General features: G+C 46.4%; 2 protein-coding genes across 3 annotated transcripts in view; one reads left to right on the forward strand and one right to left on the reverse strand.

Moving 5' to 3' along the window:
* The window catches only part of pip5k1bb (phosphatidylinositol-4-phosphate 5-kinase, type I, beta b), a 32,500-nt gene extending 31,270 nt beyond the window's left edge, over positions 1–1,230 (forward strand). The window contains exon 15 of the mRNA XM_056593269.1: positions 1–1,230. This exon is cut by the window's left edge and continues 322 nt beyond it. The gene's annotated coding sequence lies outside the window, so the exon portion shown is untranslated.
* Positions 1,231–1,487: 257 nt separating this feature from the next.
* LOC130384873 (ceramide transfer protein-like) lies at positions 1,488–23,531 on the reverse strand. Of its 2 annotated transcripts, XM_056593267.1 has the most exons (18): positions 22,913–23,531; positions 22,538–22,672; positions 19,924–20,040; positions 13,154–13,261; positions 12,860–12,995; positions 11,539–11,649; positions 11,042–11,199; positions 8,511–8,603; positions 8,269–8,355; positions 7,651–7,743; positions 7,153–7,230; positions 6,272–6,367; positions 5,318–5,450; positions 5,063–5,133; positions 4,851–4,979; positions 4,039–4,168; positions 3,348–3,484; positions 1,488–2,961 (listed from the first exon to the last, which is right to left on the reverse strand). In XM_056593267.1, the coding sequence occupies exons 1-17, from the start codon at positions 23,000–23,002 to the stop codon at positions 3,357–3,359; spliced, it is 1,893 nt and encodes a 630-aa protein (XP_056449242.1). In that variant the 5' UTR covers positions 23,003–23,531; the 3' UTR covers positions 1,488–2,961; positions 3,348–3,356. The 2 variants fall into 2 exon arrangements, with proteins under 2 accessions (XP_056449242.1, XP_056449243.1); XM_056593268.1 differs by lacking the exon at positions 7,153–7,230 and having other exon boundaries at positions 22,913–23,530.
* Positions 23,532–24,205: the final 674 nt, after the last annotated feature.

Here is a 24,205-nt window from a genome sequence, read left to right on the forward strand (position 1 = left end):
TCAGTGCTATGCCATTCACTTTTATACATATACATGTCAAAACACTATTTTCATGATCCGAAGATAAGAGCGTTTAAAGAAGAAAGGAGAAAAAAAACAATATATTGCAAGAGGTATAAAACCAATACATTTGTATTCACTTGTTTCGTCTTTCTGCAAACGAGAAAGAGATGACTAGTGTTTTGTCAAAGTATGGCTGCTCCTATTGTTCTCCCGGATGTTTACAGTGAATCCGTGAAGTCATCCTCGTTCAAAGGTGGACGGAGGCACTGTCACACAGGAAAAAGGAACTCAAGCCACCGTGAATACCCTCATAAAGGAGTAGAAAGACAAGACGGCCGCAACGGATGAACCGCCTTTTGAAAGCAATCACCAAGGCCGAACACGGACGGTGTGTTGTGATTGGGCGACTCAGCTCTGCATCATTATCCTTGCGAAGGACTTCTCAATGGATGCACCGTTTTAAAGGGGGCCACCATGCACAGAGGATGTGGTGACCAGGAAGAAACAAGGCGTAGCCATGCACCCGTTTCGATGGTCCTATGTGGAGCAAGACTCTCTGGACGTTTGGTTTATCATCAACGTTCAGTAACTTCCTGGATCTGAGGCGTTCAGTGTGTCGGGGTAAAACGAGGTTACCCGGTCTAAGCAAAGGACGAGTGAATATGCACAAATAGCTTTTTTCTCAATTGTTTTTTCTAACATATGCACACAACCGCTCTGTATGTCGTCACTAGTTCAGTACGCACAGATAATGAGACTTTTTGTAGGTGATTTTGATGTGGAACTTAATATTTTTTATGAGGTTTGTGTCACGAATGATGAGGCCTTCATTTTAGCATATCACTTGATCCTGGAGAAGTGTACGACTGCACCACAAAGCGAGGCCTGCGCCCCACAATACGAGGCTGTCCAATAGCTCTTCGTGAAGACATTGAATTGTGTTGAATTGCTTGATCACATCTGTCATTTTTAGAACTATAATTTATTATATAAATATCTATAGCTATACTGTTTTGCTTGAAAAACATAGCTGAATGTAAAGACAATGTGTATTTATATATAGAGAATAGGGTCCTATAAAACGGTTGAAAATATGTGTTTTTGTTTGTCCATTCATTTGGTACATGCATGCAACCATCTCAATGAAGTGGTTTTAAACACACCAAATATTAGGCAGAATTCAACAACACACTCATTCCACAGTAAAGACATTTCCTGTTGTGTAACAATTTTTTTTTAATTTACAGAACATTGTCCAATTGCAATACATTTAGTGCAAATAATAACACTTCTGATGTACAACTTAGAAATATACAAAGTGTGTAGAATCCTTGCAGAGATATCAAAATTAAAAAGGCTAAATGCATTCTTCAGCTTATGTAGCTCCTCCTCCTCTAAATCAGCAGCAAACCATTATCCAGAGTCTCTCTGAACACGTAACACCAAGAAGCTGATTGGATGATTGGGACATATATTCCTAATTCCATATATTCCTACTGATTGCAAAGATTGGAATTTTAAAAGCTAGGGGGGAAAAAATATACGACAGCAACTGAACACATTGAGGTATAATGATATGAAATGTTGACGCGTGAACCCGCGATCCCACCCCCCCACCCCTTCATTTTAGTGTTGATCAATGCACATCTGGTGGTCATACATACATGACATCCAGCGGGTCTTTTACAGGGACCCCTCCTGGTATATGTAAGGCATTTGATTTGGGGGGGGCATTTTTAACAGTCAAAGGGCAGAGGCTGACACAGTACTATGTGTTACATGAAATGTCGTTTATAGGATGTCTGTGTGCATGGGGGCCAGACATGATAATCCAGTGGAAACCTTGTTGCTTACGACCTCAAAACAACCAGACAAGCGCAATAGGGGGTTTTTAGTCAAGGGTGTGCCCCGCTTCCCAAACCGAGACACCGGATTGGACACGCCACATGTCCATCCCAAATCGGTTCACGCCCAGAGAAAAACAATCCAACCTGAAGTCCCATCTTTGCGTGATCAAGAGGTTTGCTTGCTATCGAGACACAGTTTACAGTCTGTGAACACCATTCTTTATGTGGAGGAGTGGTAGGTGGTACATTAGTCAACTAAACCGTTGTATCTATGGGCCAAAGCCAACCACATATTACATATGTCTATTTTATTATCATCAAACTCAACCATGTCAAAGACAACTAATTAAATCCCCAAAGTGAATCTCATCCACCTCGCCTGAAAATCTCCCAAAGCCCTTTCCTTATGGACCCGACTGTCAAACTCAAAGCCATTCAACAGTCAATTCACATTTATGCACATTTGCAAAATTCCTCAGTTTTCTGTACAATACACTGTGCCCATAGTGATCTCTGAAAGCGAATCGATAAACAATCTAGAAATATAGAGATTTCCGAGAAAAAGCGGTCCAAAGCGTCAGGCTCCGTCCCCTCCCTCAAACTAAAGCTGAGTCGTCACTAGAGGGACCGGAGGAAGGCAAGGAGGAGAGGGCCCAGAGCTCCCAGTCTGCCTCACTCCTCTACCACCCTCTATCCAGCATGTAGCCACCATAGCAGCAAGACAGGAAGCAGTGATATTAGTCGTTCAACGCAAATCCAAGTTAAGGAGTTTATGTAATCATAGGAAATGTACAAAAACAATTTACAAAAACAGAACAAAAATAAAAAGCAAATTAATTGTGTTGCTTCCCAAAACTTTTTTTTTCTTTAGAAATTCTTGAATTTACATACAAATGCGTGTCCATGTTTGGCCATTTGCATTGGCTGGGATGGCATCTATAGATGGGGTTAAAGCCATGAAACAGGTCATCCTGTGGACTTCCTGGTTGGCATGGTATCATGGATGATGTAGTCTGAGTAGACATTCTAACCAAATGGTTCCTATGTTCAAGGAGAGCCTGTTGATCTTGATAGGTCATCTCTCCAAAGGGCGACCTCCAACTTCCTCATGCTTGAAAGAAAGAGGATACAGTTAATTCCATGAACCAGTAGAGTTGCGTAATTAAATGAACGAGTAGAGTTCATTCAATGTAGCCGGCTCTCAACCTAATCAAGCAGCAGTCAAGATGGACTCAGGGTTAACTTCCACATTTCTTTCCATGTTAGAAAGGAATTGAGAAACCAGGATATTGTTTGCCAACGCAGTCATTAAAAAAAAGTATTGGAGCCTTGCAAAAAAATTGTCAAGCTAGCAAAATGTGGCATTAATGTCATGTGATATCGTTTTTGGTCTTTGGAAGTGACTTTTTCCAGAAGTCCCACCCAAGTCTTCGCTCTTTCCATATTAAATATGTCTATTTTACATTTATCTTCTTTGAGAGAACAGCTGGTGGTCACCTGCAGGGTCTAGAAGAGGATGGGTTTGCCAGCCGTCTTCTCCTGGACGTAGGAGGTGAAGCGCTTCAGGAACTTGGGGTACTCCCTCTTCGCCACAGCTCTGAGGACCGAGGCCGGAGCCCAGCCTCCAGGGTTCACTGAAAAGACACAGACACACACACACACACACACACACACACACACACACACACACACACACACACACACACACACACACACACACACACACACACACACACACACACACACACACACACACACACACACGATCCTAGAACTGTGACTGAGCCCACAAGACCCATTCAACACCAAGCACCCTTACTGAACCCTATAACAAGACAAACCCAAGGATACTAGCACTCTGAATGAACCCTATAACCAGAGACTTAAACACCAAGGGTCATAGCACTGACTGAGCCCTTTAACAAGACACAAAAACAAAGACCGTGGCATCTTGGCTGAGCCCTATAACAAGACACATTCAAAGTCCAGCATCCTAGAAGCGTTACTTTGATAAAGAACTGTATACATAATATATGCTACACTACACTCAACAAGAACATGCTGAAACCAAAAAGGAAACAGTGAGGTGTACTGTTATTTTTTTGCATGTGGCGGGTCACAGTGTGACCTAGTACAAAGGCAATGTTCAGCCACCTTTGTTTATTCAAAACCTGTTTGGATGACTTACCATTTGCCACGTAGGTGATCTTGCACAGGATGTTGTCCCTGCTGATTTCCTTATCCCCTTCTGGCGGGCTAACCAGCGTCTGACAGATCAATGCCACGTTGATTTTGGCCCGGACGCAGCGATTGGTGGGCTGTAGACAAAACAAGGGTTTCGATTGACACCAAGATAGACTGGCTTACGATTGATGCATAAAAAAACCATTACATTTCACATACAATTTCATTTCAGAACCAGAAGAGGGCGCAATTTGCTCACTAGAATACAGATGTGTTTAAGCAAGTACAACACCCTAAGCACTCAGGATTTTAGAGACAAAGCTAGCTACAAAATATTTCATAAGCCCTAAGCCTAGATAATCAAGCTCAAAATTTGCAAACAAGAAACACTTCTGTGCAAATCAGTCCAAATCCTAAAATCCAAGTTAATGGACACAAAGAAAGCATATTTGTTGTAATCATAAGCACATGTAATCGCTATAATCCATTCAAAATTCAAAAGGCCCAAATGTACAGGGTTTTATCAGATTGCCAGGCATCTTCATATGTGATCTATCCATCTGTTCCATAGAGCAAAGACAAAGCGAGGAACATGCACTCCATCTACATCACACACAGCTCAGCACAGTCCAGTCCTACCTGAACACAGTACAGTGTTGTACAGTGCTGCGGTAATACTATAGGACGAGGCCCAAAGCGGGTCACAGCATGCGGGTCTGGGGTCGTGAACCCAGCCTAACCTGAACACGGTACAGTGCTGTGGCAACACTAAGTGCGTCTGCGGCGTGCGGCTCTGGCGCCGTGCACCCAGCCTACCTGGGCGTTCTCGTGGTCCACAGAGAAGTTGCACACCAGCCACGTGTCGGGGTCGTTCTCGTCCGTCGCCACGATCTTCCTCATGGCCGACAGGTACAGCACGTCCCGCTGGGAGGCGGGCCACACCCTCTGAAACAACAACACCCATTGGCCGTCAGCTACGCCCAGGGGACAGAACAGGGGACGACCTGGTGGGCAGGCGGGCGTCGCACCTTGTGCGTCTGGTACACGATGACCGCGTTGTCCGAGAGGGTCTCCACCACGTTGAAGTTCTCAATGGTGGCTGAGGAAATACAGGTCTATTTTAATACATAGAGTACACCGTCATCGGTTTGAATTCATTATTTGCCAGGCATGGTGATATACGTAGTAAGTGCAGTAGCAAAGGCAGTACATGCATAAAACATTGAAAACAGAGTCTCCTTCATGGCACAGTTTTAACTAGGACTATACGCAGTGAGACTCACTCTCCCAGTCTAGTCGGACCGCCGTGTCCCAGAAGTAGTGGCAGACCTCGTGGCCCGTCACGCCCTTCACCGAGTGCGTTGCCTTGAGAGGGTCCAGGACGATGCCGTTCTCCTCCACCTCCCTCCTGTACACCTGGAGCAGACGCAGCCAGGAGAGACAGGGTCACACGTGGACCAGTCGGGCCCACCAAGGGAGCGGACTTTCAACGACTAGTCCTCGACAACAGGTTGGATTTTACGGGCACATTCTGTGCGGAGAGTTTCAAGCCGTACTTCCAAACCCATCCTGCCATGACTTTGAAAGTTATCCTTCATCCTTACGTTTGTTGTCTGAGGGTGGGTCTAGTTATTTTGATGGTAATAAAGTCGCTAATGATGTCGCTGATTAAATAATGCTTTGATAGGGCGAGGAGGATCTATAACCATTGTTGGTTAGACGATCAAACCACCGAGACACGACGCACGGCCCGTGCAGGTGTCGGCTCTAGGGCGGCCTCGAGTCGCGGCTCTACCCGACGCTGAAAAAGCGATACGAACAAGCAGCAAGCACAGATCACACACGACATGTCCTCCAGCTCGGAAGCGGCGTGGTATTCACGGGGGTAGAGAACAGCTGTCTTCATGAATTATTACATAGCCCGGGGATCAATACACACCCTTCCAGGGCTACCAGACACGGCAGCGAGAGCGCTCACCGCCAGCCAAACACGTGATCACCTTAGCACATCTGTGAGCCGCCAGACACTTTCTGCCAGGCGTTTCCTCTCACAGACCTGCTGCACGATTCCCTTTCTTCCCGTACTGAAGGCTACAGAACTCCTGAGTTTCCCCGCTTCTTGCAATTTGTAACCAGATGGTAAGTTATCATAAAAATTTCAAACTTCAAACAGGAGAACTGAGACTCGGGTTCTATGGTCTTATGATCCGCGCCCACGACGATGTCGTCCTCCTCACCTTCATCTCGCCCTCCTCAATCACCAATTGCCAGTTGGCGTCCCCACCCATGTCCTGGAGCGAGTAGGTCATGTGGTTCTCCACATTCTCCTCCACCTGGTGCACACACACACACACACACACACACACACACACACACACACACACACACACACACACACACACACACACACACACACACACACACACACACACACACACACACACACACACACACACACACACACACACACACACACAGTAACCGGTGAAAAACTGTTCAGAGACATTTGGGAGGAGCTTAATAATTGCCATCAGATCGCTACATTGATTGAAGCAGAACTATTTGAACAACAGACAAAAAGGGGCAAACGATACACGTCTAAAGAACATCCTGTGCTGCTATCGGGTACAGAGGGGACATCGGAGATCTAAACTAGACCCACAGGAGGACTTTCTATCCGATGCATCCTGTGTGCGCACGGGGCTGGCCGGCTCCATGCTTTCTCATGCTGAGGTTGCCATTCAGGAGTTGGAGTCGTGCGGGGGGGGGGGGAGCGAGTGAAAGGACTTCACCAGAGCTCAGCCATGCAGCGTCTGCTGAGCTCAGCAGCGGATCGACGCAGGCCAGCAGATACACAGCAGGGACATAACGGTAAGTCATTCTCTCCAGGAGGCCCTCCTCGTGAAATAAAATAAAAATCCTGTTTGGCTAAATCAGCATTTTCTTTTATGGATACCAAAAAAATCCAATCAATACACCGTCCGTCCCATAACCCATCTACGGCCGTCCTGGAGAGACGTGTTAGTAGCTGGGGATCTCATGCGGACTGCGGCAGGGTGGCTCCTGGGCCGGTGGGGACAGTCCGGCCGGGGCTCTGGGACGTGCCACGGAACAGTACCTGGCCGCTGAATCTGTGAATGTCTTCCGAGGCAGTGACAAGCTCAATGGAGGACAGGGAGGAGGAGGGGCTATGGGGCTACACGGCGGAGTGGAAGGAGGGAGGAGTGGGGGGGGGGGGGGGGGAGAGAGAGAGAGAGGAACCAAAGTTTTAAAGCTCTTCCACCAATGGGTTGATAGTGGAGCAATCACACCCCGAGAGCCCCACATAAGTTATGATTGCGAAAAAGTTCCCCGAAAACAAACAAAGGGCATGTTTGTATGCGGGAACTCAACCGGGCTACGTGAGACACAGACACGTAGCCACGGTTGCAACAACAACAGAGTTACGTGGCCGCATTGTTGGCAGCTTTATCAAAGGGAAGAGGAAAGCATGGATGAATGGAAACATGATCGCAGAAGGGTCTCGGTTACGACCAGAGCGGAAAAAAAAAAACAGAAGAAAGGGGGGAAGGGGGTCCGGACAGATGGGGACATCGGAGATGAGAGGGTGGGGTACCTTGGCGGCGAAGCGGTGCGTGGCCATGGTGGAGTAGGCGTCTCCCGGGGGCACGCTGGCCAGGCGTGGCGACCGCACCTTCTCCGACTGACACTACGGGGACAGAGATCAGGACAGGCTTCAGGCACAAACAGGGGCCCACCGCGGCTCACACAGCGGTCCGACAGACAGGAGACTCTCTCTCTCTCTCTCTCTCTCTCGTGTCAGAGAGAGAGGGGTGAAGAGTGTAAACAAGAGAGAATCAGGACAAGAGGGCGAGAGAGGGAGAGACTCTAAATAAACGAACAAACAAGGGAGTGAAAAAAAAAAAAAAGAAAAAGGAACCGTTATACAGGAACCAGTTATTAGTGTGTGGTGTTGGTGGTGGTGTTGGTGATGGTGGTGGTGGTGGTGGTGGTGGTGGTGGGAGGGGGGTGTAAATAAGGCTGATGCATAGGATGAGCGCCTAAGTTCTTACTGACATTCTAAGCCTGGAGCATTCTGTGTCTATTAGTCTTCATGTCAGTGGTGCAAAAAAAACAATTCACTTGTTTTTACAATTTATCTATGAGAGAAAGTGAAAGAGCGAGAAAGTGCACGCGTGTGTCCATAGAGATCAGGTTCCCCCCCCTGACCCACCTGCTCCTCGATCTTGTCCTGCCTGTCCAGCGCGGCCTCCACGGCGTCGAAGAACTCATCCTCGTTGATGAGGCTGTTGGGGCCCTCCTGTCAGACCACAAGAGACAAAATGGCCGTCAGCCTCACTGCACCGGTGGGAGCGGAGCGACACCTCCGACACTGTCCGACCACGAGACCTTGAAGCGTGCTCAGTGATTTGTACGCCCGCTGAAACGGGGGGGGGGGGGTCGCGGCGGCCTTGCCTCATAGTCTGGTCCTCCGTAGTGGGACTTTTTCTTCAGCTCGTTCATGGCCGACTTGTAGCCATCCTCCACCCGCCGCCTCTTCTCCAGCTCCTGAGAACACGACGCCAAAAGACACGGCAGAGAACATTTGTGAGACAACAGGGTCTTTTTACGTTTACACGTAGTGCCTGCCCGTCTCGAAGGGAAGATGTGGAGTCAAGGACCAGACACACATTCAACATTTGGAGAACTGCTTTCAGGCAAGTCAGCTTGTTTGATTCTGGGACGGTTTTAAAATGTTTTAAGACGCAGGGTGCAGCTTGAACTACGAGAATGCCAATGACTGCCGCCTGTTGAGCAGAGTCACCACGCATGGACGAACCCAAAACAACCAGAAGGCAGACTGTAGGTGAAGACGCGTTCGTTCCGCCCTTTCTCAGCACTAGCCTCCGTCACTGAACGAGATGCAGGCAGCAGTTGTAATAGCTTGTGTTTTTTTAACAGACTGGTCTAATGCTCTCTATTAAGAACATGACAGTGGTGTTGTAACATGGGCAAGAAAGCCCACATGAGCCAAAGGAATCGTGTGGGCAGCTTTCTACAGACGATGACGAAGGTAAACGTCTCGAATGCAACAAGCGAAACTATTCTGACACCACACACACACACACACACACACACACACACACACCACACCCACCCACACCCACCCACCCAGCCCTATTGGCTGATACTGTTTGAATTGACAAACTGGTTTGTCATTTCAATCCATCAACCAAATACAAACACCGTAGGAATTGGGTTTCAGACAATGATATTCAGGTTACCTATGTGGCACTACCAGAGTCAAATTGTATGCAGTAGGTGTCACCCTCTTTGTTGAAACCTATGCAGATTGAGTTCCATTAAATTTCATATAACATATTCTAAGAATAACAATTATTATTATATTATAGTTCATATGGGAATACAACCTAAAAACAAACATACCGCACAAATGCAGGTAGACACACACACACACACACACACACACACACACACACACACACACACACACACACACACACACACCCCTCTGAAGCTATAATAGCGCGAGTACGCGGACGAGGTCCCGGGGCCCGCTGTACGTAGAGACCTACTGTAAAGAAGCGGCTGCAAGACTGAAACGGGACCCAGTTCTGGGTCTGGAACTTCGCCGCCTCCGTCTTCCATTGTATCGAGGGCTTCAAGAAGTTGTACCAGGACGTCCGGCCAGTCATTCTCCCCTTAGTCCCCTCTGTATCCTTTAGTTCCCTCAGCTTTCCTCTGGCTGCCATCCGCAGCAATGCTACCGCCACCGCCGCCCCCACCAGAGGCTAATACCAGAGCTTGGCTAGTTGCACACTAAGTGGTTCAAAGGACCTGAAAGGCTTTCCTCCATCTGTATAGTTTAGGGTAGGGCAGTGTGCCTCGAGAAAAACAAAAGAAAAAGAAAAACCGGTTTCCAATCCTGGCTGGGACGATCAGGAATGAAATGTCAACCTTGGAAGCCAATAGAATACCTCAACACACAAGTAGCACCCTGCCCCCACGCACACACAACCCTGTCTGTGTTTCACAGTGCAGTCAATGGAAATAGTAGTTTGCATCTGGGAAGATTCAAGTTAGACAAAAAAACGGTTGTACATCGGGCAGCAGGGCTGTGCCAAACGGGAAGGTACAACCTGTTTTGTGTTTGTCTAGGTCATCAAAATCCTGCTTTTTTTTTTTCTGTGCGGATTGAGACACACACACACACACACACACACACACACACACACACACACACACACACACACACACACACACACACACACACACACACACACACACACACACACACACACACACACACACACACACACACACACACACACACACACACCCCTTGCTTGCTGGTCCCTCGGTCGCGACACCGATGAGTATACGAAAAAGGCCCATTGAGGTCGCGAAACAAACGCTACTGGCATTCGGAGCAGAGGTGAAGGTTCAGATTCTAGTTGGCAGAGACACTGAATTTCGCACCTGTACTCTCTAAATTACCTTCCTAACATTCATACATATGAAGCGGCCCTGGCACACCGTTTGTCTAAATACTGTAGATCAGAAATCAAATTGTACTATGCGTAGAAGATTTAAATAGTATAATGGCTGATAAAAAATATATATAATAAGTAACTAATTAACTGTTTATAGAGATAAAGATAGATAGAAGATTATGTTTGACGTTTGTTTGTGTTCTCTTTGACCGCTTTATGTACACTGACTTGCACCTGAATGAGCCACCGGGAAAGCGTTCTTGTCTGCTCTTGAGCTCAGATGGTGCTACAGCCCAACACCTTGGGAAACTATTGCTGTATTCTTATTCTTATTCTTATTTAGTCTTCACCAAAAACACATCCGCCACAACAGATTACCCCTTCCGTCGATGGCAACAATGTGGTTCCTGACAAAACACCTGCAAGTGACGTTTCTCAAGCCATGTGCGTAGATGCGCGTGTGTGAGCGTGTTTGTGGGAGTGTGTGTCTACCTTGTCCAGCCTCTTCTGCCAGCTGTCCTCTCGTTTGACCATGAGCTCGATACAGTGGGAGAGCGTGGAGAGGATGCCGGCGGTGGTCGCCTTGAACGTGATGGCTTCACCCTTGAAGTCAATACCATTGATCCCTTTAGGGCTGGCGGGCGGAAACACTGTCACAGGTACACACATGAGAGGGGGGAAAAAAAAGAGAGAGAGAGAGACAAAGAGACAGACAGAGAGAGAGAGAGAGAACAAAGAATCAAAAGAAATAATGAACAAACAAGAAAATTAAAGAGAAAATGGATACAGGAAACCAGTAATAGGAGGGGTGAAATAAGGCAGAAATGACAAAAGGAAAAGGGGAAGAAAGCACAAAGACAGAGTGATTGTTAAAGCCGAGAGACACACACATCGCAATAAAAGAATGCTTCTTGTTGCTTGTTGACATTGTAAGCATTCTGTGTCTACCTGCCAGTAGTAATATAAATAAATAAATACATTGGTCTTACATTTCTCTTTGCTGCCGTTGTTGTTGTGCACATAGTCTCCGTCAGGGCGTGTGGTGGTGGAGGCAGTGGAAGGGGTGGTGGTGGGGAAGTCATCCTCGTCCTCCTCCACTACTGCAAGCAAGCAGGGAAGAGGAATTCTAGTAAACAAACTTCATTTAGTCTTGCTGAATTATGAGTTTGAAGGTTAGGGTTAAGGTTAGGGGACAGGAGCTGAGGTATGGGTTTTTCAGCCGAGGTGTGGGGCGCTGAGTTACGGTGAGGGCCCTGACCTACGGTGAGGGGCCCCAGAGCTACAGTGGGGCCCCGGAGCTACGGTTGGGTCGAAGCTAAGGTATAGGGCCGGAGCTGAGCTGAGGGGCCCCAGAGCTCAGGTGAGGGCCCAGAGTTACGGTGAGGGCCCTGAGCTACGGTGAGGGGCCCCAGAGCTACGGCGGGGGGGCCCAGAGCTACGGTGAGGGCCCTGAGCTAAGGTGAGGGGCCCCAGAGCTACGGTGAGGGTCCTGAGTTACGGTGAGGGCCCTGAGCTAAGGTGAGGGCCCTGAGCTGAGGGGAGGGGCCCCAGTGCTACGGTGAGGGCCCTGAGCTAAGGTGAGGGGCCCCAGAGCTGCGGTCAGGGGCCCCAGAGCTACGTTGAGGGCCCTGTGGCTAAGGTGAGGGGCCCCAGAGCTACGCTGAGGGCCCTGAGCTAAGGTGAGGGGCCCCAGAGCTATGGTGAGGGGCCCCCGAGCTACGCTGAGGGCCCTGAGCTAAGGTATAGGGCCGGGGCTACGGTGAGGGCCCTGAGCTACGGTGAGGTCCCTGAGCGACGGTGAGGGCCCTGAGCTAAGGTGAGGGCCCTGAGCTAAGGTGAGGGGCCCCAGAGCTACGGTGAGGGCCCTGTAGCTATGGTGAGGGGCCCCCTGAGCTAGTGTTAGTTACGGGGATGGGGCCCTGAGCTACGGTTAGTAACGGGGAGGGGCCCCAGAGCTAAGTTGAGGGGCTCCAGAGCAATGGTGAGGGCCCTTAGCTAGGGTGAGGGGCCCCAGAGCTAAGAGGAGGTGCCCCAGAGCTAAGGTGAAGGCCCTGAACTAAGGGGAGGGTCCCCAGAGCTAAGGTGAGGGCCCTGAGCTAAGGGGAGGGTCCCCAGAGCTAAGGGGAGGGTCCCCAGAGCTAAGGGGAGGGTCCTCTGAGCTAAGGTGAGGGCCCTGAGCTAAGGGGAGGGGCCCCAGAGCTAAGGGGAGGGGCCCCAGAGCTACGGTGAGGGCCCTGTAGCTATGGTGAGGTCCCCCTGAGCTACGGTGAGTCACGGGGAGGGGCCCCGGGGCTACGGTGAGGGGCCTACCTCTGTCACGGTGGAACTCGTCTTTGGACACGCCGTCGGCGCAGGAGTCAAAGTACTTCTGCAGGGTGTCCACCTGTCTGCAGAGGATGTCCCGGAAGGTCTCCATCTCAGCCAGCTTCTCCCGCAAGCTGTGGCCCTGCTGGGAGGAAATCGATTGAACAGGGGAGGAAGGGAGAACAAGAGAACGAGAGAGGGTGAGGAATTGACTCGACAGGATAAGCAGGTGGACGCCGTCTCAGAAGCACGCCGACGACGGATATACACTCTGGTTCCTCCCCGTGGGGTTCCCCGTACCTTGAAGGAGGAGGTGGAGGTGGCCGACAGGGCGCTGGCGGCGGAGGTGAGGGACAACATGGAGCCATGCCTCCTCAGACTAGTCTCCGAACCGTAGCCTGACTCAGCCTGCGCTCGGAGAGGAAGAGATGGAGCCACAGGGAGGAGGGGGAAATGTGAAAATTACATCATTAGACAGGGCGGATATGACAGAAAAGGGGAGGGGGGGGGGGGAATTGAGTGCGTAGGTGAGGAAAGTGCATCCGACACCGGGCGAGGGTCACAGCAAAGCAGAACACAACAGATAAGACGTAGCACTAGAGGAAGCATTGATTTCTGGATGTGGATATTGGAAAAGACCACGAGGCGAGGATGTCCAGCACTGTCGATAGAGGGGTGGACCAGTGTGCGTTAAAACGACATCCACACAATTAGGGGAAAAGGACCAAAATAGTTGATGTGATAGGAGAGGGTACGTCATGGTTAGAGAACCATGTGGCGTTGATGTAGCCCATCAACGCCATTCAGGAAAAACCTTATCTACAAGAGCAGGGCACACCCGAAACAGAAAAACACTATATTCACGAGGGCAGGATCACACACACACACACACACACACACACACACACACACACACACACACACACACACACACACACACACACACACACACACACACACACACACACACACACACACACACACACACACACACACACACACACACCGCTTTAGGGCTAACTGTCAGAGTTAGAAAGTCATGATGTAACATGTTAGCCAAACACCAGCATGGGAAGGCCTTTGGGGCATTCATGCTAAGCGACTCATACCAAAACCATGCTCCATGGTTGGATTACAACACATTAACACAGTATTCGAGTTGCTTTGCATATTTAAGATGGTTGCACGAGTCTGGGGTTTCAGAGAGTTAATTAGACTTGGCTCTGGATGGACCTTAAATACCAGCCTCTCTGTGACCCCATCCTTCCTACTTATCTGGCCAACGGCGTTACACAGCCAGGTCTTTGTGAGGATCACAACAGAAGGCCTGGGAGCTCAGGGCATCTCTAAGGAAAACAAGTTAGTATCAACTGAGCCAGAAAAGCAGGCAGGCCTTCAGGTGACTGACACGAGACGCCACACATAAGCCTCCTCACGGCCCGAAGCAGTCCCATGATCTCATCATCTCAGGGGGAGGTGGTGTGGTACAGGCTCACATAGACCGCTGGGGGAAAACTAGCTAAATGGATATACATGCATAATGCAGCAATGGAAAATGGGGGTGTTGGTTACTGAAAACCACATTGTTTGATATATATTGGGGAAGAATAGAATACTTTAAGTTTGGTTGATTTGTTTGTCGTTTCACAGGTAAGTGCTGTATAACCTGGTACAATTCAATTGACCAAGGTGTGATATTTTTTTATTTCTTATTTTGCCTGAGATACTTGCAGGGTTAAGGCTATTGGTTTAGCCTCATCCCATTCAAAATCAGATTTTCCTGCATTGATTAATCTGGCATTCAGTGTTGTAAAGAGTAAAACAACCCAATTTGTAATCGCAATAACGTAAAAGTATTGTTGGTAGGAGAATCAGCCAATGCCTACCCCTGTTTGCAAACGGGTTTATTCCTTAATGTGATCTGTCAAGCCCTTATGAATAGGCTATTAACACACATCCATTAGCTGTTACCACTTGTCCAGTATAATTTGCAGTGTGTCATATTCACAGCAATATCTAATGAAACAATTTAGGCATGAAACACCACAATACAAATTACCCAATCACACACTTCTACAAATTAAGGATACTTTTCTGATCATAACAAAGCTGAAAGTCCCAAAAATAGCCCTCTCCATACTTTACCTAAAGCCCTTACTCCAGCTAAAGATGGTTGACATAATAGTATACATCAATACATTAACATTTAATGCATAGAAAAATATGTGGCAAACCAAGCACAAAAAACTGCCCACAATACATTAAAATCATGGCTGAGTAGCGGACCACAGCTACTTAGCAGTAGTTTGCACATCCCGTGAAATCATCACAGAGTCCATATACTCTTTCATAAATAATCCAGCTGGGAGAAAAACAACTTATCACTCAGCATTTAAATTCATCTTTGCAGATGCATGCCATTAAAGTGGCATGCATCGTTACCCAAACGAGAGGCGGCATGCAAATGAACCTACACCTGATTGCAATACATCCAAAAATCCCCATGAAGGAAGATTATATGTGATGAAAACTAATTATGCAAAAAGGGAAACGAAAAAAAAAAAGGCACAAATGAGTGAGTAAATGCAAGCTAGCAGCATGCTAACATGCTAGAAGCCCACCATTCGGCCATTCCAGCAGCCAAAGCACAGCAGGGCACTGCTCCAGTCCCGACGGCTACCTAGCCCAAGCATGGCCCGGCAGCTACCCCCCAACTCGGCCCCCTTTGCAAAATAATGGTGCGCTATAAATCCAGTATTCCCAGCTCCTCTGGACACACCCTGCTGAGGGAAGAAAGGAGGAAGAGGAGAGGAGAAGGCTACTCGCGCTCCAGACCCCCCCGCATCCGAGGCAGACAGCAGGGATCAGTTGGGGACGGGGACGGGGACGGGGAGGGGGAGAGACGGAACGAGGGGCTAGTATGGGGAAACACAAATTAAAATCAAGAAAGGGATTTCTTTCTCTCTTCTAAAGAAAGGAATGAGGAAGAAGGATAAATAAGTCATCGGGAAAAACAGCGAGGGAAGAAGAGACTTGCCGCTCCTCAGCAGAGCAATGATGCAGCTCTGCATGCACTCAGCACTGAAGCACACACACACACACACACCAAATAAAACATACCCACCCTGTTGCGTGAAACAGCCAGTTTTTGCCGTTGAGAAAACTCCATTGATGCAAGAACCAGCAACGAATGTGTGGCTGTTTGTGCGTTTCTGAATTAGTAGATAAACAAACTAATTTTGTGTGTATTAGGATAGTCAGTGTGTGTAATCTATGAAGAACGAGACAAATAGATTTCCCAGTTAAGACGGCTCCAGTATATAGAGTGAGAGAGAAAAATAGATGGACAGAGAGAAGAGAGAGCGAGAGAGAGAGCCAGACAGAAGGAGTGAGTAGGCAGCAGAACTGTTACCTGGATACACAGCCTCTTTGTGCATTGCTTCTTTTTATGCTATGATGTGATTGAATCAGAATAAAACTCACAATGTGTCAACAGACCAAGGGTTGATGGACGTGTTGGGTTACAGATTCTGTATGCCATTGGCATTCTAATTCAGCCCTATAAAAAGAAGACTGTTGGATTATGTGGTTAAAATTCACCGAAACTGAATTTGTAAATGTAGCTCTAAAAGTGGTGAGAATACAAGCAGAATATGAATTTATTGAGTAGCCTTAAGATAATATCAGAATTGTTCTCATTCAGGAATGCCACGGTATAATCGGCCTGCCTTGCAGAACGAAATATCTCACATCTTCTAGTCATAAACATAAATGTGTAAGGCCTGGAAATGGTTTATTCGAGTTTGTGGAGTCCAGATGTGTGTGCTCATGTTATTTTGTGTTTGTGTAATGCGAGTTGTATGTGAGTATGTGTGTTTAAGGAGTGTCAGTATATCTGTGTTTAGGTCATGGGTACCCTCTGTTTGAAGGGAACTCGTAAACTTTCTATGGTGGTCTGGAACTTCCCCACTACAGTCATTCTGTGCATAAGTGTGAGAACCTATGTGGGCTGTACCCCTCCAGATTCTAACCACTTTTACATCTAACGGCTTTCGAAAAAAAACCTGTTCGTCAAGAACACATCATCGTGTCCCCCTGTCCAGCAACGCACCCACACACCAACACTCCCACACACAAAGGGCTCTGCGTGCAGCCAGCCATTTTTAATGACTAACATTTGACATTTAAATAAATGTGTTTTCATTGGAAATGGCACTCGAGCCATTTGAAAGCACTCACCATGATAAAATAACAAAATAAAATAACATAACAATGCTTGAAAGGTTATCCCCGTAATTTACAGGGGAACCTTGTGTGAAAGGGGCTTAGGAGAGTGGCGAAAATCTACAAGGAAGTGTTAGATTTCTTTAAGGGCAGCGAGGAGGGACTTGGTAGTCCCCTGGTATTATCCCATCTCTGTGGCAAGTGTGGCCATTCAATGGCGAAGAAACACCATGTTCATGAAAGGCTGTATTCAATAACAAACCCTCACTCATCAGTAAGAACGTCTGGAATCACTACTGCTTCACACCGGCCCTTCTGAGAAGGATTGATTACTATGGTTGCGTGCAAATCGATCTGATTTCCCTATGCTTAAATCTTCTTTTAGGTCTAATCTGCTAAATAAACACATTGGAAATCAAACGGCCATGAGAAGCGGTCATTGAAAGACAGCTTATAGAATCAATGACCGGGGAGCAGAACACCAGGGCTGTGTGGGGAACAGAAGGCAGCCGACTCCTGCATGGCTGTCGGGCGACGCAGTATTGTTTGGAGGCAGTGTTTTTGCAGTAACCCGTTCCAACGCGTCCCGATATCATGCTGTCGACTTCCGTCAGTTACAACAGTTATCCTACCACCTGTTGGTCATTCCGACTAACTGCGTTGGTCTTTATAACCGAATATTTGCATGTTTCATCAGAGGAGCGTTATTTGTTGTGGGTGGTGTCGTCTCATATAACTTAAATTTGTACATGAGCTTAGGGCAGCTGCTTGCGATTGTTTTTCAAAGCAGAGCAGTGGTGCCACCGGTGCGCACTGGTTTGTGGGATGTCTTGAGAAACAAAGTGTCAATTTTGCCTATGAATCCTGCCTAGTCAGAGACCTCTCAGCAGGCAGCATTTAAAAAATATATAATAAATAGAGACATGACTTGATGACTCCTGCATCCGAATGGTGCCTGAATAGGCAGGATCTTTGCTGTTTGGGTCACAGCCCATGAATCACTAGTTTGATAATCATGTCAGGTGATACTTCCCGTGAATTTAGAACATAGTTTACATTCCAATAGTGGCATGAGCAGATTAAGCATGGTTTATGGTATTGGACTAATGCAACCAATGGAACAGTTTGGAGACCCTTGCTGATGATTCAATAGACAAACTTATAATAATGAATTGTGTTTATTAAGCTCGTTCAAGGCACTCTAAGGGCTTTACATTTTGGGTATCTATGCATGTGGGAGGAAGGGAGGGGGGGGGGACCTCACAAACCCAGTTTACACAACAGGTCAACATACGTCAAAGTACACAAACGGACTGCACTTAAGTGCCTCTCCTATGGGCCATAAAGATTGCGCCACCAAGATAATAATGTTACATCCAAAACATACTTGGAAAACTTAAGACATCAAATATATTGATATTGCCATAGGATTCTTCACTTATGCAACCAAGTATGGTTTTAGTTTTTTTTTATCCGTTTATAAATTCCTAACAATGTTAACATGTTTACAGTCCCCATTATACAGGCATGCAATAGGTTAACACACGGCTGGCTTGTGTGTCTTTTCACTTTTGAATGACCTAATGAAATGCATCCCAAATCATATTCCTTCCACAACTTGTCATCAGCTAATCTTCTGGTAATGCATCATGTTACGTAGTAAACATTAGGAATGGCTTTTCATGACATCTCTAACCTTGCATCCACGTCTAGGAGGAGATTGCACCACTAGGTTTCAGATGACTACAGATCCCCCACTCCCACACTCCCCGTTAGATTCCCAACATTCCCATGTCGATGGGTTGTGGCCTTTTCACATTCCTAAACGGAGCTCCGACCACACCCTGAATGACGCACAGCAGATACCCTCTGTGGTTCCAGCATACTAGTTGGCCTTTCACGCATGAACTCCGGATAAACTCTGGAGAATCAGGTCCAGAGATGATCCGGAGTTGCTCTTTCACACATACAAAACACACAACCAGAGATAAGCAGCATGAGACGTGTATCACACATACAGGAGATACTCTGTGTACTTAAAGACGAGGGGTGTCGCCTGGCTAGAGCGTGTAGGAGGCAGAAGGTGACGCAAAAAGGATGCAGCGGAAGTCGTAGTGTTTTGTTTACAACACATCGAAGTTCACGGGTGAAGCTTCAAACTACAACTCTTTTAGCGGTGATATCAATACTGCATTTATTTAGACGTATCTGCATATCAACAGAAGAGTGGAAAGCAGAAAATGGTTGGAATGCATAATACAGGCAAGATGGGAAAAGGACGAATCAACTACGCTCGGTGCTCCCGGTTTCACGCCAGTCCTATTATTAACGGCATAGACACGACCACTGGCTCGTTGTGAATTCTCTGGCTCTCCGATCCTCCAGACTTTACACTAGGGGCCTGGTGTACAGCCCCAACGGATAATATCCGGAGATTGTCCGGCCTACAGTGCATGTGTGACAGACCTAAAGGAGCCCCACCTGAGCCATGACGATGCAAACAGGCTTATCAAACATAGCATAAAGAGTGTGTATCTCCCTGTAACAATAAGATAAAAGGCAGACAAATACAAGATAAAACTTGCCCTTTTCAGAGACGGGAAATGTAGATTGCATTTGTTTGGACAGGCAACAAAGAAAGCATCAGTGGCACTAGATTCCGACACCTCCATATCCAGTGTTGAGTGTGACTCAAAGGTTGTTGAAATCCGATGTACTGCCAAAGTGTACACAAGGCCCATACTCAACACTTGGTTGGCAAAACGAGGAAGCATAATGCCGGCCGGTGGCCAATGAAAGACAGATATGAACAGGGCACAGGAAGTAAAGCGTGTGTTTCTTCTCACCTTGTGCAACTCAATGGAATCGATCCAGTGCAGTCTGTGGTCGGGGTCCTCTGCCCGGAGATACCAGACACTGTCATTCACGCTGATGTCAAAACGACACTCATCAAATTCGTGAGGCTGTGGGGAGGAGGAAAGGGTGTTTTGTTAATATCAGGGCTCATGGAACTCAAGAAACTCTATTCCATATAGGATGACTATATAACATGACTCAATGTGGTACTACGCCCGTTTTCAGAATGAAGAAAATGTGGAGGTTTAGTAAAGGCAACAACCAAACAAAAAAATAATGCAATATGATATAAGCGCTTTGGGGTAAATATTATTAAACAAAGTGACACATTCTTGACACAGATGGATTCTATCACACAGTCCCTGTCCCACACAAATAACAAGAGGCGTAATTGAAAACTGATGTCCATGCTCCTCCAGACGTAACCACTCATAACTTTCTCGAGACCCAAGCGTATTCGCTCCTGCCTCACACTCATTGTAAAGTACCAGGGTCAACAAATAACACAAAGAGGTGAATGTTCCCATGAGATAAATAATCCGGGCTTGCTGTTGAGGCGTAGCAGGACGTTTGAGTCATGGCCCTACGGTGTACCCTTCGGTGTACCGTTGTTATTGATTGGTGCTTGTGAGCTGTACTGAAAAGGGGGTCGCCATGACTTTTCCTCCTGCCGCTGAGCCAAGCCCTGAAAACTATTTCCCTCCCCCGCCCGACTCTTTATCCGCCTCTCTCACTTGCCCTTCTTCCAGATCCCACTCAGGAATCTATGACCTCACGTGTGCAGTGGATTCTTACAGTTCACTCTGAAAGTGGAGTTTGACCAACCCAAGGAGCGCTTGATCTCATCAGGGTGTAAAGTACAACGGCACGTCCCTCCCTGACAGAGCTGAACAGCAGCTGATCGTGCCTTGCTGTTTAATTAGGTTTGCCAAGTGACCCACTGTCTTATTTGTTGCCATTGGCAACACATACACAGCACTTGCTTTTATTATTGAACAAATCTGACATTTGTTTGCAATCCTTTAAACATTCTGTTTCCAACCATCTAAGACACAGTTTCCCATAGTAATAGAATACAGAAGATACAATTTGTAACCATTCTAAACCTTGACAATGAGGGTAGGGCCTGTAATAACAGGCCCTAACTTCACATCGAACCACGTGTGATGCACTTTAGCTACGTGGTTCTCTCAGAGAAGCATAGGCTACTAAAGCACCCCAGTAGAGGATTGCATCGGACACGGCCAATAAACAAACAGTTTTACGAAGCAGTTTGTGATCCTCTCTCTCCCTTCGCCAGTGTCGTCTCTTTAAGAGGGTACACCTGGAGACCTCTGTGTTCCATTGCATGGGCCACTGATTCCTGACTGCAACATCTTTGACAACACGGAAAGAGGTGGCTCTTTAGAAACCTGGAAATCATCTGTTCGTTGTGACTTCTGTTTTATGCTAGCTCCACTCTTTGTTACAGCTTTTGCTGATTCATCCATTAAATTTTATTATAATTAAAGCAACAATGTCAAATTGCTAATTAAGTGTGCTGTGCACATATAGGAGTGTTGAGAATTTAATCTCAGTCTAGACGGATGTCTAGACTGAGATTAACAAGTAACCTGTGCCCAAATTTAACAAGAAACCTGCGCTCAAGGTAGGACTTGGAAGTGACTAGTGTTGAGCAGGAGGAAAAGCAGAGCCTTGTTCCTGCATTCCTCAGCTCTAATAGCATTGGCATTGTCTCTTCAAGCAGCACTGATTTTTAGCTTCAGACTATACTAGCTTGATGATAAGCAAGAACAAACAGGTTGCACCGCTTTAGTTCGGTCACAGTGGCAAGTACAACCCACAAGCATACGCTTAATCTGGGGATCCATTTGGGACTGCGCAAAATGTCATAATAGTCCCTCGAAAGACCAAAGACCAAAGAGAAGGTTCCATTTCGGGAAGTAAGCGAGTGAGCTGACTGAGCCCTTTAAACCTATTGCAAAATCACAGTAATAAGGTTTCTCTGGCCTCTGTACTGAGTTATGGCATGCTCTACGAGAATGGCAAATGTTTAACCAGGGTGTGGGATTTCAGCTATCGACCCACCAGGAGGCCTTCATAGAGAGACGACAGTGTCCTTTGGGTAGAACCAGAAGCACTGAACAGTGACCAGTGTGTGGTGTGATCTTGTATGACAAGAGGAAGCTAGCTTGTGTAATAACTACAACATTGCAAGAATTTTAAGTTTACTTTGCTTAGTGGTTTTGTTTTAAACAAGAATTTTCTGGTGAGCCAAAGTAAAGGGCTCTCTATATCCCAATAGTGATCTTATCAATGGTTTCATGATGGTTAATATTTATCTTTCAATCTTTGGGATTAAAGGACTGCAAGGAAGTATCCCTCAAGGTGTTAACAATAGAAACAGACAAGTAGACAATATCAAAACATTTAGTGACAAACAGGTAGGAGTATAAATATATATTTTTTAAAAAGCATTTTTTGGATGAAGGCGTCAAGCCTGCACCCTCTTTCTTCACATGTAATGACATTCTGAACTCCATTCACTTCCTCCAATGCAACTGACTAGTCACATGCCCACCGTTATCCATGTCAGACACTTACTGTGATGATGGCCTTGCTGAGGCAGAGGGAGCCCCTGCAGCCATACTCCCGTTCATCCTCTGACTTGTAATAACTTAAAGTGTTGTTTTTCAGCACCACCCATCTGTCCTGCCATCCATGGATGTAGTTAGTCCACTATTAAAAAAAGGGAAACACAAAACACAAGTGTATTAATGGAAACTGAATAAAACGACGAGGCACTAATATAAATACTCTGTATAATATATAGCAAGTAAGCAGAACTTATACCGCTGATCAGAGAAAACCAGACAGCATGCCAACCTTATTTGTCAGAGCAATTATCCTACAGGAAGCGAGTTTAAGTAGCGGGTTCCATGCATCACAGTAGGGACCATCAAATGGATATAAGTTTACCTTGCTGAGGACTCCTCCATGTTCGACAGGCGGCCCGGATTCTGGGTCCACGTCCTCATCTGATCCAGACGATGAACTCTTTTCAGACATTGAGTTGTGGAGGTTGGAGGCAACTTTGGATATGGAGTTTAACCAGCGAAGGATGGATCAGCACGAATCTGTTAAATGTGCTGATACTCACTGTTGCTGTGTCAATCTAGCTCCTTTTAACAATACGTTGCAGCAATTGCAATTGCACACTGTGGCTAGATCTCGGAAACGTACATCCACCCAACACCGATCTCGACACTGAGTCTGTAAGTGACAGTAGGAACCTCAACTTCTCAGTCCTGTGTGCTTTGTTTTGATCCGGTGGAACCGCTAACGGTGCTAGCTAGTGTTAGCTGTCAAACGACGCAGTAAGTAATAAGCACTTTCCGGAGTGTTTCTCCGTCAACGTTAGCGGTTTGAGCCTCAGTATACAAAGCGCACAGGGGACGTCGGACGTGTTTTTTCTTCTCCTGAGGCTATATATTTAGATTCACCTCGCAACTCACGAACGACACACTGCACCGACTGCGCGGTTCTGCAGCTTGGAGGTTAGCAGCACTAGCAGCGATACTAGCGAATGAGCCGACTAGCTTGGCTTCATTCACCGAGTGGGAGGAGCTAACGGAAACGCAAACGGATTATTTAACAACATAAAATTCAGTTACAAAGTATGCAAATTATGCATTTATTTTGTTAGATATTTATTTCAATTTATTTTATTGGATTTTATATTCGCCCTTGTTTTATCCTCCTGCAAAACAATAGCAAATATGATATAATATCAAATATAATATATTATTTCATATTACACCGTTTTTTTTGGATTTCTTGTAATTTATAGCTCGTTATATTTATCTTATATTAAGCTTTTGCATATTTTATTATACCGACCCAGTTCTTTTCGCTTTTAAATGTAATTAAACGTATTCGGCAACGTACATTTTTCATGCCAATAATGTGTTTTTTCATTGTTCCGGAGAGTTCATGTGAATCACCTTCGACTACATGAACTACATGATGTAATTATTGTTTAGTTTTTTATTATAATGAATGACTAATGAAAATATCTAAAGAGTATACAATTTTAAATAAAGTGTTACAATGTTTGTCCCCTAGTCACGAATGGAGCATAAGATGTATAAATTGGATGCATAAAATATTTTCATACGAGTCTACCTAAATTGTGTATTTTTTTCCAACTTCTCGAGTGTGTCTGGGAATGACTGCGTTAACTTTGTAGCGCTGTCAAAAGTAATCCCGTTT

This window comes from Gadus chalcogrammus, chromosome 6 (assembly GCF_026213295.1).
Source record: "Gadus chalcogrammus isolate NIFS_2021 chromosome 6, NIFS_Gcha_1.0, whole genome shotgun sequence".
NCBI lineage: Eukaryota > Metazoa > Chordata > Actinopteri > Gadiformes > Gadidae > Gadus > Gadus chalcogrammus.

Excerpts from the sequence above, each read along its gene's own strand:
- LOC130384873 (XM_056593267.1), bottom strand. The coding sequence starts at position 23,002 with ATGTCTGAAAAGAGTTCATCGTCTGGATCAGATGAGGACGTGGACCCA. Across the intron at positions 4,980-5,062 it reads TCGTGTACCAGACGCACAAG|AGGGTGTGGCCCGCCTCCCA; the intron begins GTGCGACGCCCG and ends TTGTTGTTTCAG. Across the intron at positions 3,485-4,038 it reads GATCACCTACGTGGCAAATG|TGAACCCTGGAGGCTGGGCT; the intron begins GTAAGTCATCCA and ends GTGTCTTTTCAG.